Source organism: Trachurus japonicus, chromosome 15 (genome assembly GCF_045865225.1).
Source record: "Trachurus japonicus isolate A0001 chromosome 15, Traja_1.0".
In the NCBI taxonomy this organism is placed as follows: Eukaryota; Metazoa; Chordata; class Actinopteri; order Carangiformes; family Carangidae; genus Trachurus; species Trachurus japonicus.
Genome location: NC_140921.1, coordinates 21020559 through 21033436, shown reverse-complemented (window position 1 = coordinate 21033436; position 12878 = coordinate 21020559). Strand labels below are relative to the sequence as shown.

The following is a 12878-nucleotide window of genomic DNA, read 5'->3' as shown; positions in this document are numbered from 1 at the left end:
CTACACGAGGAGGACAAAAACACACTATAGCCCCGCAGCTACATACCAGAGCTTTTCTGTGTTGGTGCCCATTTCGAGCAGCAGTGCTGACAGTTAACAAAGCACAGGAAACTTTGCACTGCTAAAGAGAGGCCAGGTTAAAAAATAAAAAAAAAAGCTTCACCGTACTGATACTTACTGCAATGTATCTTTGTGTGTTCCCAGTGTATGTGTGTTTCTCTTATTTTGTCCTGCCCCTGTGAATAGATTGATGCACTAAAGTCACAGTGAGCACAGAGAGGAAGACCAGAGAGTCAAGTCATCGTGTTTCTATGACTCCGACATAAAACGAGTGTAAACCACACCATGCTGGCTTTGCCTCAAGGCCCTCACTGTATATTTTTTATCATTACTCTCCAGCAAATGGCTTGTGTTATGTAGCTCAGCGCTCTCCAATTGTCTCTGGCAATATCCTTCTGCCTGAGAATGGATGAAACATGTGAACATCAAACAGCCTGAGCACAAGCCTTGAAACAAAGGCTGCAATGTGAGCGCTCCTGGTCTGGTTACTGAAGGAAATTAGGCCCGCCATTAAGGCACGTTGTCATTTTCAAAGCAATGTGTGCCGTCAGGGCATGTGTTTTGATTCTCACCATCCACTCCCTCCTGAAAGCATGCAGCTCTTCTGGCCCCTTTTATTGCAATGTAAACCCCTGGATGGAGACGGGAGAGGAGTGAAGGAAGTTAAGAGAACACATGTGGTGAACATTAGTCTCTTCTTTCTGTAACACATAGACACACTGAGATATGTTTTTGAAATGTGACAGTTAGTTCCTTGTATTTGAGTCGAGTAGAAATACTGTGAAGCTTCTTTTTGGGGAAATGCCGCCTGGCATGTATCTGTGGACTCGCTCATACTATGAAGCACACATTCCTCCTCTCTTAACCTTTTATCCATTCGCTCAGGAACCTTTTATAGCCATCCAGCGTTCATTTATCAACTCTGTGTTGGTTTGCATTTCGCTCATTAAAATTCACTCCTAATGGACGTAGAATGAGAACAAGCAATGCCACATGAAGATTTAATAGCACACTGTTCAGCATCAAGTGAAATAGCCCTAACAAATACTGAAATGTTGGACTGACTTTATTTCAGTTATGCAGAGACAATTAAAATTCCAGATAAATTATGTAGTGCATTGGCAAGTTTGCCAAATCATCTATGATTTTGAATATAATGAGACTATTTCTCAGTAACATAGAGAATATGAGTAATAGAGGAAATATGCCCAGGTACAGATCTGCAGCTACTGTAGAAAAAAACCTCCCTTAGTATAATGACTGGTGCCTTAAACAAAGCAAGCTGGTACAAAAAAAACAAATATACAGTATATGATGGGAGATAAACATGTGGCGCACAGTATGTTACAATGTAAAAACCAGCAATAATATTTCCAATAAATTAGAGCCACGGGAGCACTAATGTCTTATAGGTATTTATCATCGATAAAGCTAGGGCAGTGCATCAGCCCCAGGGCCGGACCCTGAGCTACTCAGTCATGGTTTATAATGGACATAAACATACAAACATAAGCAACAGTAATGAATGACCAAAGTAGTTTTCCATCCCTCCCCATTGTTTTAGCTAGTTTTCATGCATTCAGACTCAATCAGTCAAACTCATCCTTCATAGCTCAAACTGACACTAAGAAGCATCTGTGATGTTTTTGGTCTACCAGTATATATATTTATCTTCATATAACTGTTAAAGTGGAAATAGACAACTTTTTGTTTCAACGTATCGTCATGAAGTTGATGTTGATTGCAGTATGTAATGGCTATTAGACTGGAAGAAGAATAATGACACCATCTGTATTTAGATTAGGTCCCTATGTGCTTTGCTTTCACTATTGTAACTTTGTCAGAGGGAGTGAAGTTATAAATACATCAACTTACAAGCAATTGTTTTGCATCTGCTACTGCGTAACTTAAACGGACAGAGGACAGTGCTTTTGTTTTCAGTAGCTTTGCTCGGGTAATGGAAACAGTCAACTAGATAACAACCAGCTTAATGTGGTAACTCTACACGAGCCCCATTGTCAGAGCAGACAAAGTAGGCAAAGAGAGAAACTAAGATGGACATTCACTTAATTGAGATATCCACAGTCAGATTGGGACAGAAATTCAGCCTCGGACTCATCCACTGGGACCACAGAGAGGGCTGATAAAGAGACTGAAAGGGTTTTATGGAAGGTCCACTAGCCCACCAAGATTTGTCCCAGTGGTCCTGATATCCAGTCCAACTATGGAAAGGGCTGACAGTAAGTAGAAAACCTGCCTACTTATTAATACAACTGGATAGGACTCTGCCTTAATCACAGGACTGAGATCAAACTTTGTAGTCGTTTCTTGTGTTGTAGCCAGGTTAATAGCTGAACAGTTAAAAAGTTGTCTATTGTCACTTTAAATATTCTAACTTGCTCTTTTGGTAATTTGGCCACTGAACAAATGTTGGCCAGTGATTGGCTGCTCGGACACATTAATTTCTGATAGGGGATGAACAAATGGTATCAGAAAGAAAAATCAGTGCTCATTACGCACTCGTCGCCATTCCTCTTCACCTTTCTCTTTCTTGTCTTCCTTCTTTCTCACCTTTGAAGCTCTTAGAAGTTGTAAGGTGAAACCAGAATGTGGACCCTGGCCACATGCTTGGCCTGGAAGACGCGGTCGCTGTATTCAGACATGTCCACATCAATGCTGATCTCCTGTGGCCCACGCAGCTGCTGGACCAGTATCAGCTCACCAGTCTGTCTGTCTGAACGCTGCATGACGAAGATCCCTCGGGAGTTTCCGCTCACTATGCCAAAGCGCAGGCTGTCCGGACCCGTGCGTCCGGGCGCTCCTGCGGTAGCCATACGGAAAAGCGTGGCAGGAGTCTGCAGGTTGGAGGGCAGAGACAGGTAGTGGAAGGACACGGTCTTAGGAGCCAGGTGGCAGGAGCGGCTGTCCATGGGGCAGGGGTTTCTCTCACACTGACTGCAAGAGAGAAAAACAGCAATTTCAAGCCGGGGCCATTACAGGACAAGGTGGTAAACTGTTTCCATTCTGTTTGCATGTGTTAAACAGTTGTCATGGAGAAATTGTTACATAATTAATCCATCCCCTTGAGAAAGTGCTCAGAACTAAATAGAAATGGCACATTTACATACAGGACATTTGAGGTCAAGTGTCCTGAAGTATTGAATCACTCCTGTTGTGGGTAGAACAACAAGAAACAGAGGGGTTTACATTTCTGCCCTCATACAAACCCTGCAGGACACCATCTTACCTCTCTTTTCAACAACACGGGTTTGTCTAGTTCTCCGCTTCACACTGCATAATTAATAGAATTCATAATATACCAATACACATACTAATTGACATAGATTACAACAAATCCCTCCGTCCCCAACCATATTAAAAAGACATACTCCTGATTTTCCAAACATATTAAAATCATTTTTATTTTATTAGTTGAGATCACACCATCATCTGCAATATGTTTTATTTTTTATGCAGCTGTTAGTTATTTCCTTTAACCATTGCACTGTGGGATATTCCCCAAGAAAATGATTTCATAAGCACACTAACACTTGTAAATATACTTCATTCAGTAATTCACTTCTTCAATGATGCACTACACACCTGCAGAGCATTAGTGTGTAATATATAATTGGGTCACAGCTACTGGCTTACTTAATTTCCAACTTTCTTCCTTTTTGAAAGATTTTTTTCCCCCCTAAACATTTATCCATCCCTTCAGCTGGCAGCGGAGCTGTATTTCACCACATTGATGGTTCACTAGAAGCAGACAGAGCTTTGTTTCATGCCTTCAACTGAGGCAGCTTGCTGATGACTGGCAAACACAGAGATGGAAGTTGTTATACCTCCAAACATTGGTCAGTGCACAGATGTTTGACGTGGTTTTAAAGAACAAAAAAATGACGTCATTCAGTGAAGTTCTGCTGAGCATGCATGTTCTTTGTCAGTAATGATTTGCATCTCTATGATACAGCTATAACCACAATCTTTTTTTTTTGTCATCATTTCTATTAGTCATGGTCACACTGTATTCATGAATACCGGGAACATGTGAGTGTCACCACAATGACTGGGAGAGAATCTCGTGCAGACAGGATTTACCTAAACCGCTTTGGTTGAGAAAAAAACTGAAAGTTAATGCACCCAAAATGTCTCCCACTGCACTGTAATAATATGAGCACACGACTTTAGCAAGCACACCCAGTCAAAGCTAAATCAGGACGTTGGTGGGCAAACTGTGGTGGATGTTTACAACTGTTTTAGTTATGGTTTCAGCAGCAGTCTTCAATTTCTTCTTCAAGTTTGGTTACCTTGGCCATTAGTGCTGTTGTTGAATTGCCAGATCTCAACAGTTACCACGGTGACTTCACTGTTATTTCTATGTAATGTTATACCAATGAAGTCCCAACTTGAATGAAAAGCTTAAGCAGTTCATCTGCAGAACTTGAGGCTGTAACATCACGCTCAGCTGCACCTCTGCAGTGACAGATCTTTCTCACCACCACGTCGTCCACCAGAGTCTAAGAGGTGGCTTTGATTTAGTATGTGCTGGGTCATTTCAAAGTTGATGATGACACTTTCTTTCTGAAATGAGGAAGATGTGATCTGAGGGTTTCTTTTGTTCATTAGATGTTCTATCACCGACAGAACAAATGCTGGATCTACTTACAAAGAAGATGTCTTGACATAGCTGACGTTGCCATGAGAACGGGGACACTCTGGGTTGACGCACTGAAAGCCTCCACCCGTGTTGATACAAGTTGTCCCTCGGCTACAGTTGTGCTGCTGGCTTAAACATTCGTCCACATCTGGAAGACAAAACAGCAGAGGCATGTAAGAATGAGAAGCAGGGAGAGAGAGAGAGAGAGAGAGAGAGAGAGAGAGAGAGAGAGAGAGAGAGAGAGAGAGAGAGAGAGACTTGCCAGACTGACTCCCTGCTTCCTGGTTACCAAAGTCTGAGCAGGGGGTGCTGTGCTCTGATTGTTTATTTGGTTTTTCAGTTTAGTCTCCCACAAACGCCTCATGTCCTAAAGATCCCTTCTGCTGGGAAAGGGTGAGGTCATTCATTCCACTGGCAAGCACTGTGAGCTTCAGAGGTGCTAATGAAAGTAGTACCCAAGACCAGGAGACACCTTTGCAGAAACTAAAAACTCTGCTGCTAAAAGGCTCCTCGTCTTTCTAAATCACAGGTATTTCTCTCCAGAGAGGAACATACCCAGCCAGATCTGCAGCCAGGATCCCTGTGAATGAGCCTTTGTCCTCTGTTGCTTCTTGTCACTCACCCTCACAGCTCCGCCCATCTGGGAGCAACTTGTAGCCGCTGGGGCAAGAGCAGTGGTAGGAGCCGGGGACGTTCACACACTCGTGGATACACAGCTTCCCTCCTTGGTCCAGCCGATACACTTCACACTCATTTACATCTGTCAGGAAACAGAAGAAGAAATGCATGTGCATGGGTGCCTTAAACTTGCATCACATAACCCAACGAAGGCATCGTGTGTATAGAAATAGCTTGTAGGGAGGAGGTGTATAGGTAATAACACACGTCATGCAGTTTACAACCAAGGTATGTTGTTGTTGTCAGTATTTAGGCCCCCCAGTTTTGCACTTTGCACTTTCTTGGACATAAACACATTTAGAGCAAGTGCACGGAAACTTTCATTTCAAAATGTTACTCAACCAATTACATCTTAAAAAAACAACCGAACCTGTGACCTAAACGGATGCTAATCAGCTTGTGACCTCTCGAGAGGATTATTTTGTTTGTCACAAACTGGCTCCACAGATTACTCCCATTTGTAACCATATTAATCTCTAGAGGAGTAATTGATTCAGGTATTCAGACATCTAACATTTGCCCTGCAGCGATGTCGTTGAGCAGCGTGAGGGGGGAACTGCTCCGTAGCTGACCCTGCCTCCCTGTGAGGAGGAGCAGCAAAAGGGGAGAATGTCCCAACAGGGATCAGTTAAGTAACACCTTATTATAGCTCACCCTGACAGATGCTGTTGTCAGAGGTGCCACTCATGTGAAAGCCTGCATCACAGCTGCAGTGTTGGGCTCGGTTCACCTGGGCACAGCGAGGTCTCCGGCTGAATGCCGGATCGTTCACAACACTCCACTCAGGTGGTGCTGCAAAAGTGGAGAAAATATGAAAGGTGCAGACCTGTGGTAATATTTGACCTAAAGCAGAACACACTGTACACACACACACACACACACACACACACACACACACACACACACACACACACACACACACACACACACACACACACACAGTGGTAGATCTCAGTTTGAATATCTGATATTTAATTCATTTAATTTGTTGGACTGACCTGTTTGTGTATGGTGCTGGCAGTGAGAGCCACTCCAGTTCTGGGGGCAGGTGCATTTGTACTGGTTAACACCCTCCACACAGGTACCTCCATTTTGGCAGGGATTACTTGCACACTCACTTATATCTGTAGTTGTAGGAGAGAATTAACTTCTTCAGTGGTCCATGGTCATTTTTGACCTGAATCCCAGGTTCTTATATAACATACTGACACATGTGAAAAAAAAACTTGATAGAAATCATGTCAAATAATAAAAAAATAAAAAATAAAAAAAGCCTAAAAGGGAAAAAAGATGCTTAAACTAGGTCTGGTTTGAAATATTATGAAAAATAGTTGAACTACAGCAGAAGTTGCTTCAGTTTTCACTGGAAAGCAGATGACTGTTAAAGAGATACATGAAAGAGCTTCTGTAAGTATTTCCTGTCTACCATTCATCCATAGAGCGGGATAACTTTGATAACTGATACCTCAGAATGAGAAACTGGTACTGTAATTATGGACACAGTATGTCAACTGTAAGTCAGCGATGCCCTTTTATTAATTCCATTTGTGGAAAAGTAGCAATTCTAATCATTCATCTTCTAATGTCTATAATTATTAGTGTAATTACAAAGCGTGAGTGTAATTACGCAAGTCCATCTGCATCTGCAAAGTTGAAAGTTTAAGGTTGCTGCTGTTCATCTGTACTTTACTCCACTAGCACTTTAAAATATGAGAATAAAAAAAGTTACAGCTTTTCTACTTGTCTTTTTTTTAATACAAGTCTTCGCAAAAATGATTACAGTCTCCAGTTTAAAGGGATAATTCAACATTAAGTCAAATTCTCCTATCACCATAATCCCTATAGTCATAGGAGCAGGTTCATTACCTTTAATTATCAGTCCATGTTGTTTTGAGATCCGCGGGGCAGAGACATGAGCTTCTCAGCTAACACAATGGAGGTGAACGGTACAGGTCCCCTGTCCCTCATCAAACTCATCAAATACACAATCCAACAACTCCAAAACGCTCCCGTGGAGAAGTTGTGACCTGCACATTCACCACGCTATGAAATAATCATGTAATATTACAAGACAGAGTTGCTTTCGAGGCAAATGCAAAGCCGGAACTACATTCCAGACACTCCAGACGCTGCTGGGCGGAGTGATTTCAAAAGCGCAAGTAGTTCCGAGTATTTGCTTCATGTGTCGTAATGTTACATTAATTATGTGATTATTTCATAGTTTGGTGAATGTGCAGGTCACAACTTGTCCATGAGAGTGTTTTGGAGTTGATTGTGTATTTGATGAGTTTGATGAGGGACAGGGGACCTGTACCGTTCACCTCATTTGTGTTCACTGAGCAGCTTGCGTCTCCGCCCCGCAGATCTCAAAACAACATGGACTGATAATTAAAGGTAATGAACCTACTCCTATGACTATAGGGATTATGGTGAAGCATGTTCTGCCTGTCAAAGTTACAGTAGGAAACCATTGGATAAATACATCATGCCTTATGATCTTTGCTTCTGTAGCCAGCTCTGAGAGTTGTGCAGATGGTCTCTGCTGCTCCTTAAGCTCCAGGGCTGAGGCCATAGTATACTGGATGACAACCAATCCCTTTAATGTTTATTTGGCTTGCCCCGGGGGTCACCACAAGGCCATAACATGAAAAGGCCCACTTCAATATGCTAAATATTTTTAAACTCTTTTTAACTTTAAGGTTTTCAGACTGTCAATGCTGCTTTTTAAGCATGACTATATTTAGACCTCTTGTGCCGGGCTGAAAAACACGAACAGGGATAATACTGTGTCGAGTCGGGCTTTTTCATGTTGGTTTAACCATTAATGTCAATAAACGTATGCACATGTTCGACTGAGTGTGCCACTTGGAATTTTTGGATGAATGCCACCAGCAGAGGCTGAAGAGGCTATCAATAGCGTGCTTAGCATACTTCTGTGCTATCAGACCATGGTGTGGGTATAATGTCTGGACCTTACCCCGTCCAGCGGGACTGCCGTCAAAGAACTGGGGAAACATGAGCAACAGAGGAGGTGGTGGTGGTGGGGCTTACAGTAGCTCAACCACTGCTGAAACCTGGAGGGGAAGGCACCCCACAGTGGAATGCAGTACAGGTGTTTTTCTATGTTCAGAGACATTTAATGCCATTTTAACGAGGGCTTCATTCAGAATGGAGGAGTTCCAGCCCTCCCAAAGAAAGGCTCTTTTCTTTGCATGTTATCTGTGTGGATGCGTGTGAGGAGGTCAGTCCCTTTCAGCCTGGGTTTTAGACACTGCTGAGCCAAGGTCGCCCTAAATGGGTGTGGGGATTTTTGCTCAGCAGTGAACAATGCACAGACATAGCAGTCCTGGAACAAAACATTCTCCCAAATCATACATGCAGACAGGCAGTGGATGTGTGTTTGAATGGGGGAAAAAATACACTTGCCTCACACAGAGTCAGAAATAAGGCAGGAAAATAGAGCTGGGACAGCTGTGTCTTGCTCAACAAACCATAAACTCCCAGTGAGACTCACCTTTACATGCCGCACTGATGCCAGTCCAGGTACCATTATCCCGGCAAACACGTGTGGCAGAACCGACAAGTTGGTATCCCTGGGAACAAGTAAAATGGACCTCATGTCCAACAAAGTACTTTGAGCCAAACTTGGTACCATGAGCTGGGGCTTCCACAGAGGGGCAGGTGGTGGGAGCTGTGGGAGAGACAGAGACAGCACGAGAGGAAGGCTGGTCAGATGTGGAGTAAGCCTCCTGACATCCTCTGGCATTCTCTGCCTGGGGATGTACACGTGTCACTGGGCAGTGGAGAGCCTTCATGGGAAAGAGCAGTTCAAATGCCTCATTTACAGTCAATCACCAAAGGACCGGCCACTGCAGTGAGTCACAATCACATCAGCAGCCAAGTGCTATACCATGTTCCATGTTCTGGAATGTTTACTGCTTGTATAATATGTAATTATATTACATAAGTGTGAATGAATTGCATTTTTGACTTTGGTGAGATTTAAATGCTTCCTCCAACTTGGAGGATTGTGAGAAAATGTTTCCTATTTTTCTATCTCAATTGAAACGGTACATTTCAGATAAGGCTTGCATCACCGCCAGACCTCAATCATGTCCAGCTCATGTTTGTAGTACAATTGTGGTCAATTTTGCCAAAATGAGATTTAAAAAAAAAGTGCTTCATAGATGGGTCAGGGTACACAAAAAGCAGTGTGTGCAACATGTATTAATGTCCTTTAAAAAAGATATATTAATTGTAACAACAAATTGATTTGATCCTGATTTGATCACTTAAAGCAGGTGGTGCAATCATTTGACGCTTTTTATTCTGTTGAGTCTTTATTGCTGCAAATGTAAGACATCAGCTTCTTTCTGTCCTGCCAAGTACTCTCCACAGAGTTATGGACTGCACTGGTCCATCACTAACAAATTGGCCGAACTGCCTGCTGCCAAACAACACAATTCCACAAATCCACTTCCCCTGTCAAGTGCCCAGCTCTGTAACTGAGATGGCCTCGTGTTGGATGAATCTGTAATCCCATTACACAAGAAGCGATCTTTCACTATTTACTGCCACTGACAAAAAAAAAAAAAACTTTTCAAGAGCAACTGCAAATAATTTAACTTTTCTTGAAATGTTGTGAAATCAATTGTTGGAATTTTCATTTGTCTTTATCATTCACTTCAATAATATATGGTGAAATCCTTTTTGTTAAAATATATGCATTATATAATCTAAAGCAGTGCAGATGAAATTATGTTTTACAACTTTATTGTGTGTTTATATGATCACTGGAGCAAATCTAGGCTGTGGTTCTGTATGTTGATTTATGTGAAAATATTTCTACTTATGAAATATTATGTTGAAATATGTACATCACTGCGTAGCTCACAGGGAAAACACCTGTGCCTTTCCAACTAGTAAAGATGACAATTATAATGATTATAAAAACTAATATGACAACAAGTGTGGAGGTGTGAGTGAGTTTATTACTCACCAGCTGACTGGTCTGCTTGAGGTAACTTGGAGACAGAGTTCTGAAGAGCTGCCAGCTTTGACTTCATGATCCTCAGACCCTCTGTAAATCGCATCTCCTGGCCTTTCAGAAACTTCTCCATTTGACGGAGCACCCCGACCACCTGGTGCTTATCCATGCACGTCTGTGAAGAAACCGTAAGCAACCATGAGAAGAATTAAGCACTGTAAAAGGATCCTGGCCAAAGTGTTTCTAAAATGCAATGACTTTCCAGCGAGAAAAAACAAGCTCAGTAGTAAAAGTTCTCTCAGTTACATAAAAACGTGAGTGATGAATAAACATTAATCTGCAGCTGTGGAGAATGATGTCATTGAAACCAAATCCATCTTATTGGTTGACACATGGCCGTTAAGGTTTTCATTGATATCAAAATACATTACGTAACACTGCCAGGTTATATTAGTGACATGTTTTTTTTATTCAGCTAGGATAACACAGCAAACTCGTGATTCCTTTTACTTTCAGCTTTCCACTGTTTTCCATTGGACCTCATTGCGCTCACATTTGAGACTTTCAAGACCTACCATCTCTCTTCTTCTCTCCCTCACTTCTTTTCCACTTACTACCACAACTCCAGTGGCAGGCACAGCTGGACAAAAGCTGTCTGACAGATGTCATTGGGACCTAAGTCCAAAATGCTGTTCCTCTGTATATTTTGCATGGTGGTAGGAAGGCATATGCTCATTGGATAATCCTGAATGGGCAGACTGAAAACAGCATGGGTGCCACTAGCAGTTACTTGAGGGAGAAAGCTTGTCAAGCCATTACAAAGTTCCTTGGAGAAAGTGCCTCTAATCCTTTCAGGAGGGTTTATTAATCACATGCTCATTGGAACAATTTCTCTGTGCGGCGTGCTTTAAATTCCTGCACTGACATTTCTAGGGCTTTGTACTATAACAACTAATATCAATACATTAAAATTCACATTGTGTGCTTAGTTTAGACATGTGCAGTAGTAGGAGTTCAGTGCTCCGTTTTACCTGCCCCAGGCAAAGGGGAAATGCCACCAGCTGACAAGACATGAGAGGATTCATATCCAGATGCTACAATGATTTTTTTTTGAAATTCAAAAAATATGAAGTCATCTCTAGAGTAGAAACTGTAGACTGTGTTCACAAACTCTGCAAACGTCTTATGTCATTTAGCCCTACAACAAAACCATAAGTGATGCAAGCCAGGATAAAACAAAACAAAACAAAACAAAACATGGATATCTTAATTTATTAAGTAACCACAAATTACTTTTGATGTCAGACCTGGCTGAATAAGATGTCCTGCACCCACAAACTTTTAACTGAGTCAGTTTTTCAGGCAGCAGATCTTATTAAACAAGTGAGTTGTTTACATGAAGTAATCACTCTTACCTGGACAGCAGCATGTCCACTTTGGATGGCTGTTAAACACAGCAACAGCAAACACCTGCGTTGAAAAGAAAGCGCCATCCCATTAAAGTCCCGTACAGTATCAATACTTTTCCCTGTTGATGCTCTCCGAGATTTAAAATGTGCTTTTTGGGGGGTTTTGTTTTGTTTTTGTTTTTTGTATAGTGGTTCGATAAAAATCCCCCTAAAAACAGTTTTCTCTTGTAAAATAAAGTAAAACAGTTTAAAGAGTCTGGAAGATGCTCATCAGGTGTCTGAGACAGAGATGCGCTCCTGTCTCTGGAGCTCTGCTTTCGGACAGTTCAGCCTCTGCGCTCTGCACGCCACCTAAATTTCCTGCAGCAAGAATCCCTCCCACCGAGATACTCCCAAACACTCACGAGTCTCTCTTCTTACATCTCTCTCAGTGCCTGCCACGGACATGGAATAAAGCCTGGTAAATTGCACTATTAAAGTCGGACTGTTAACTTGTTTACACGCTCATTAAGGGTAAAAAACCAAAAATAAGTAGTTTCCTTTCCCTTGGAAACCAACTGACTGACTGGAGACTACATTCCCGAAACATGTTGTTAACTGAATTGCCTAAATGACCAAGGTATTTATCTGTAATAAAGCTACATTGTTGAATGTTGTACTGTGGAGTTCACTGTTAAGGCAACATTGTTTGGTTTACTGTATATTAGCGTTGAGCCTGTTGTTGTTCTCCTCACTGAACCCGTTACACACCGCTCGACGTGCGTTATGCTGTTACCGTTACACCAACGGTGTAGTCTGGTGAGCCTGTTGGAGTCTGAACTGTAGAGTCGGAGCACCACCTGGTGTCACCTGACAGGACTGCACGAGCGCTTCCGAAGCTCGTGCACCTCGTGCGTACGCGCGCGCGAGTTCGCAGGCGCACTGATACAAGGAAATAAATACGTCGCTACTAATAAAAACGACCAACTTGAGCTGTTTTGCCTTCAAAAAATAACATAAAGTCGAGTCATTATAACTGCGTAATAACCACGGGCTCGGAATAAAGGAGGAAACTAAACGTCGTATGAACTTCATTGTTGCAGAT

General features: G+C 42.2%; 1 protein-coding gene across 1 annotated transcript; it reads right to left on the bottom strand.

Annotated features, from left to right (window-relative positions):
- Window positions 1-1108: 1108 nt before the first annotated feature.
- On the bottom strand, window positions 1109-12100 carry fbln7 (fibulin 7). Its single transcript, XM_085800402.1, has 8 exons — window positions 11801-12100; window positions 10398-10560; window positions 8913-9089; window positions 6397-6522; window positions 6053-6190; window positions 5343-5480; window positions 4730-4868; window positions 1109-3015 (listed from the first exon to the last, which is right to left on the bottom strand). The coding sequence occupies exons 1-8, from the start codon at window positions 11876-11878 to the stop codon at window positions 2643-2645; spliced, it is 1332 nt and encodes a 443-aa protein (XP_085656528.1). The 5' UTR covers window positions 11879-12100; the 3' UTR covers window positions 1109-2642.
- Window positions 12101-12878: the final 778 nt, after the last annotated feature.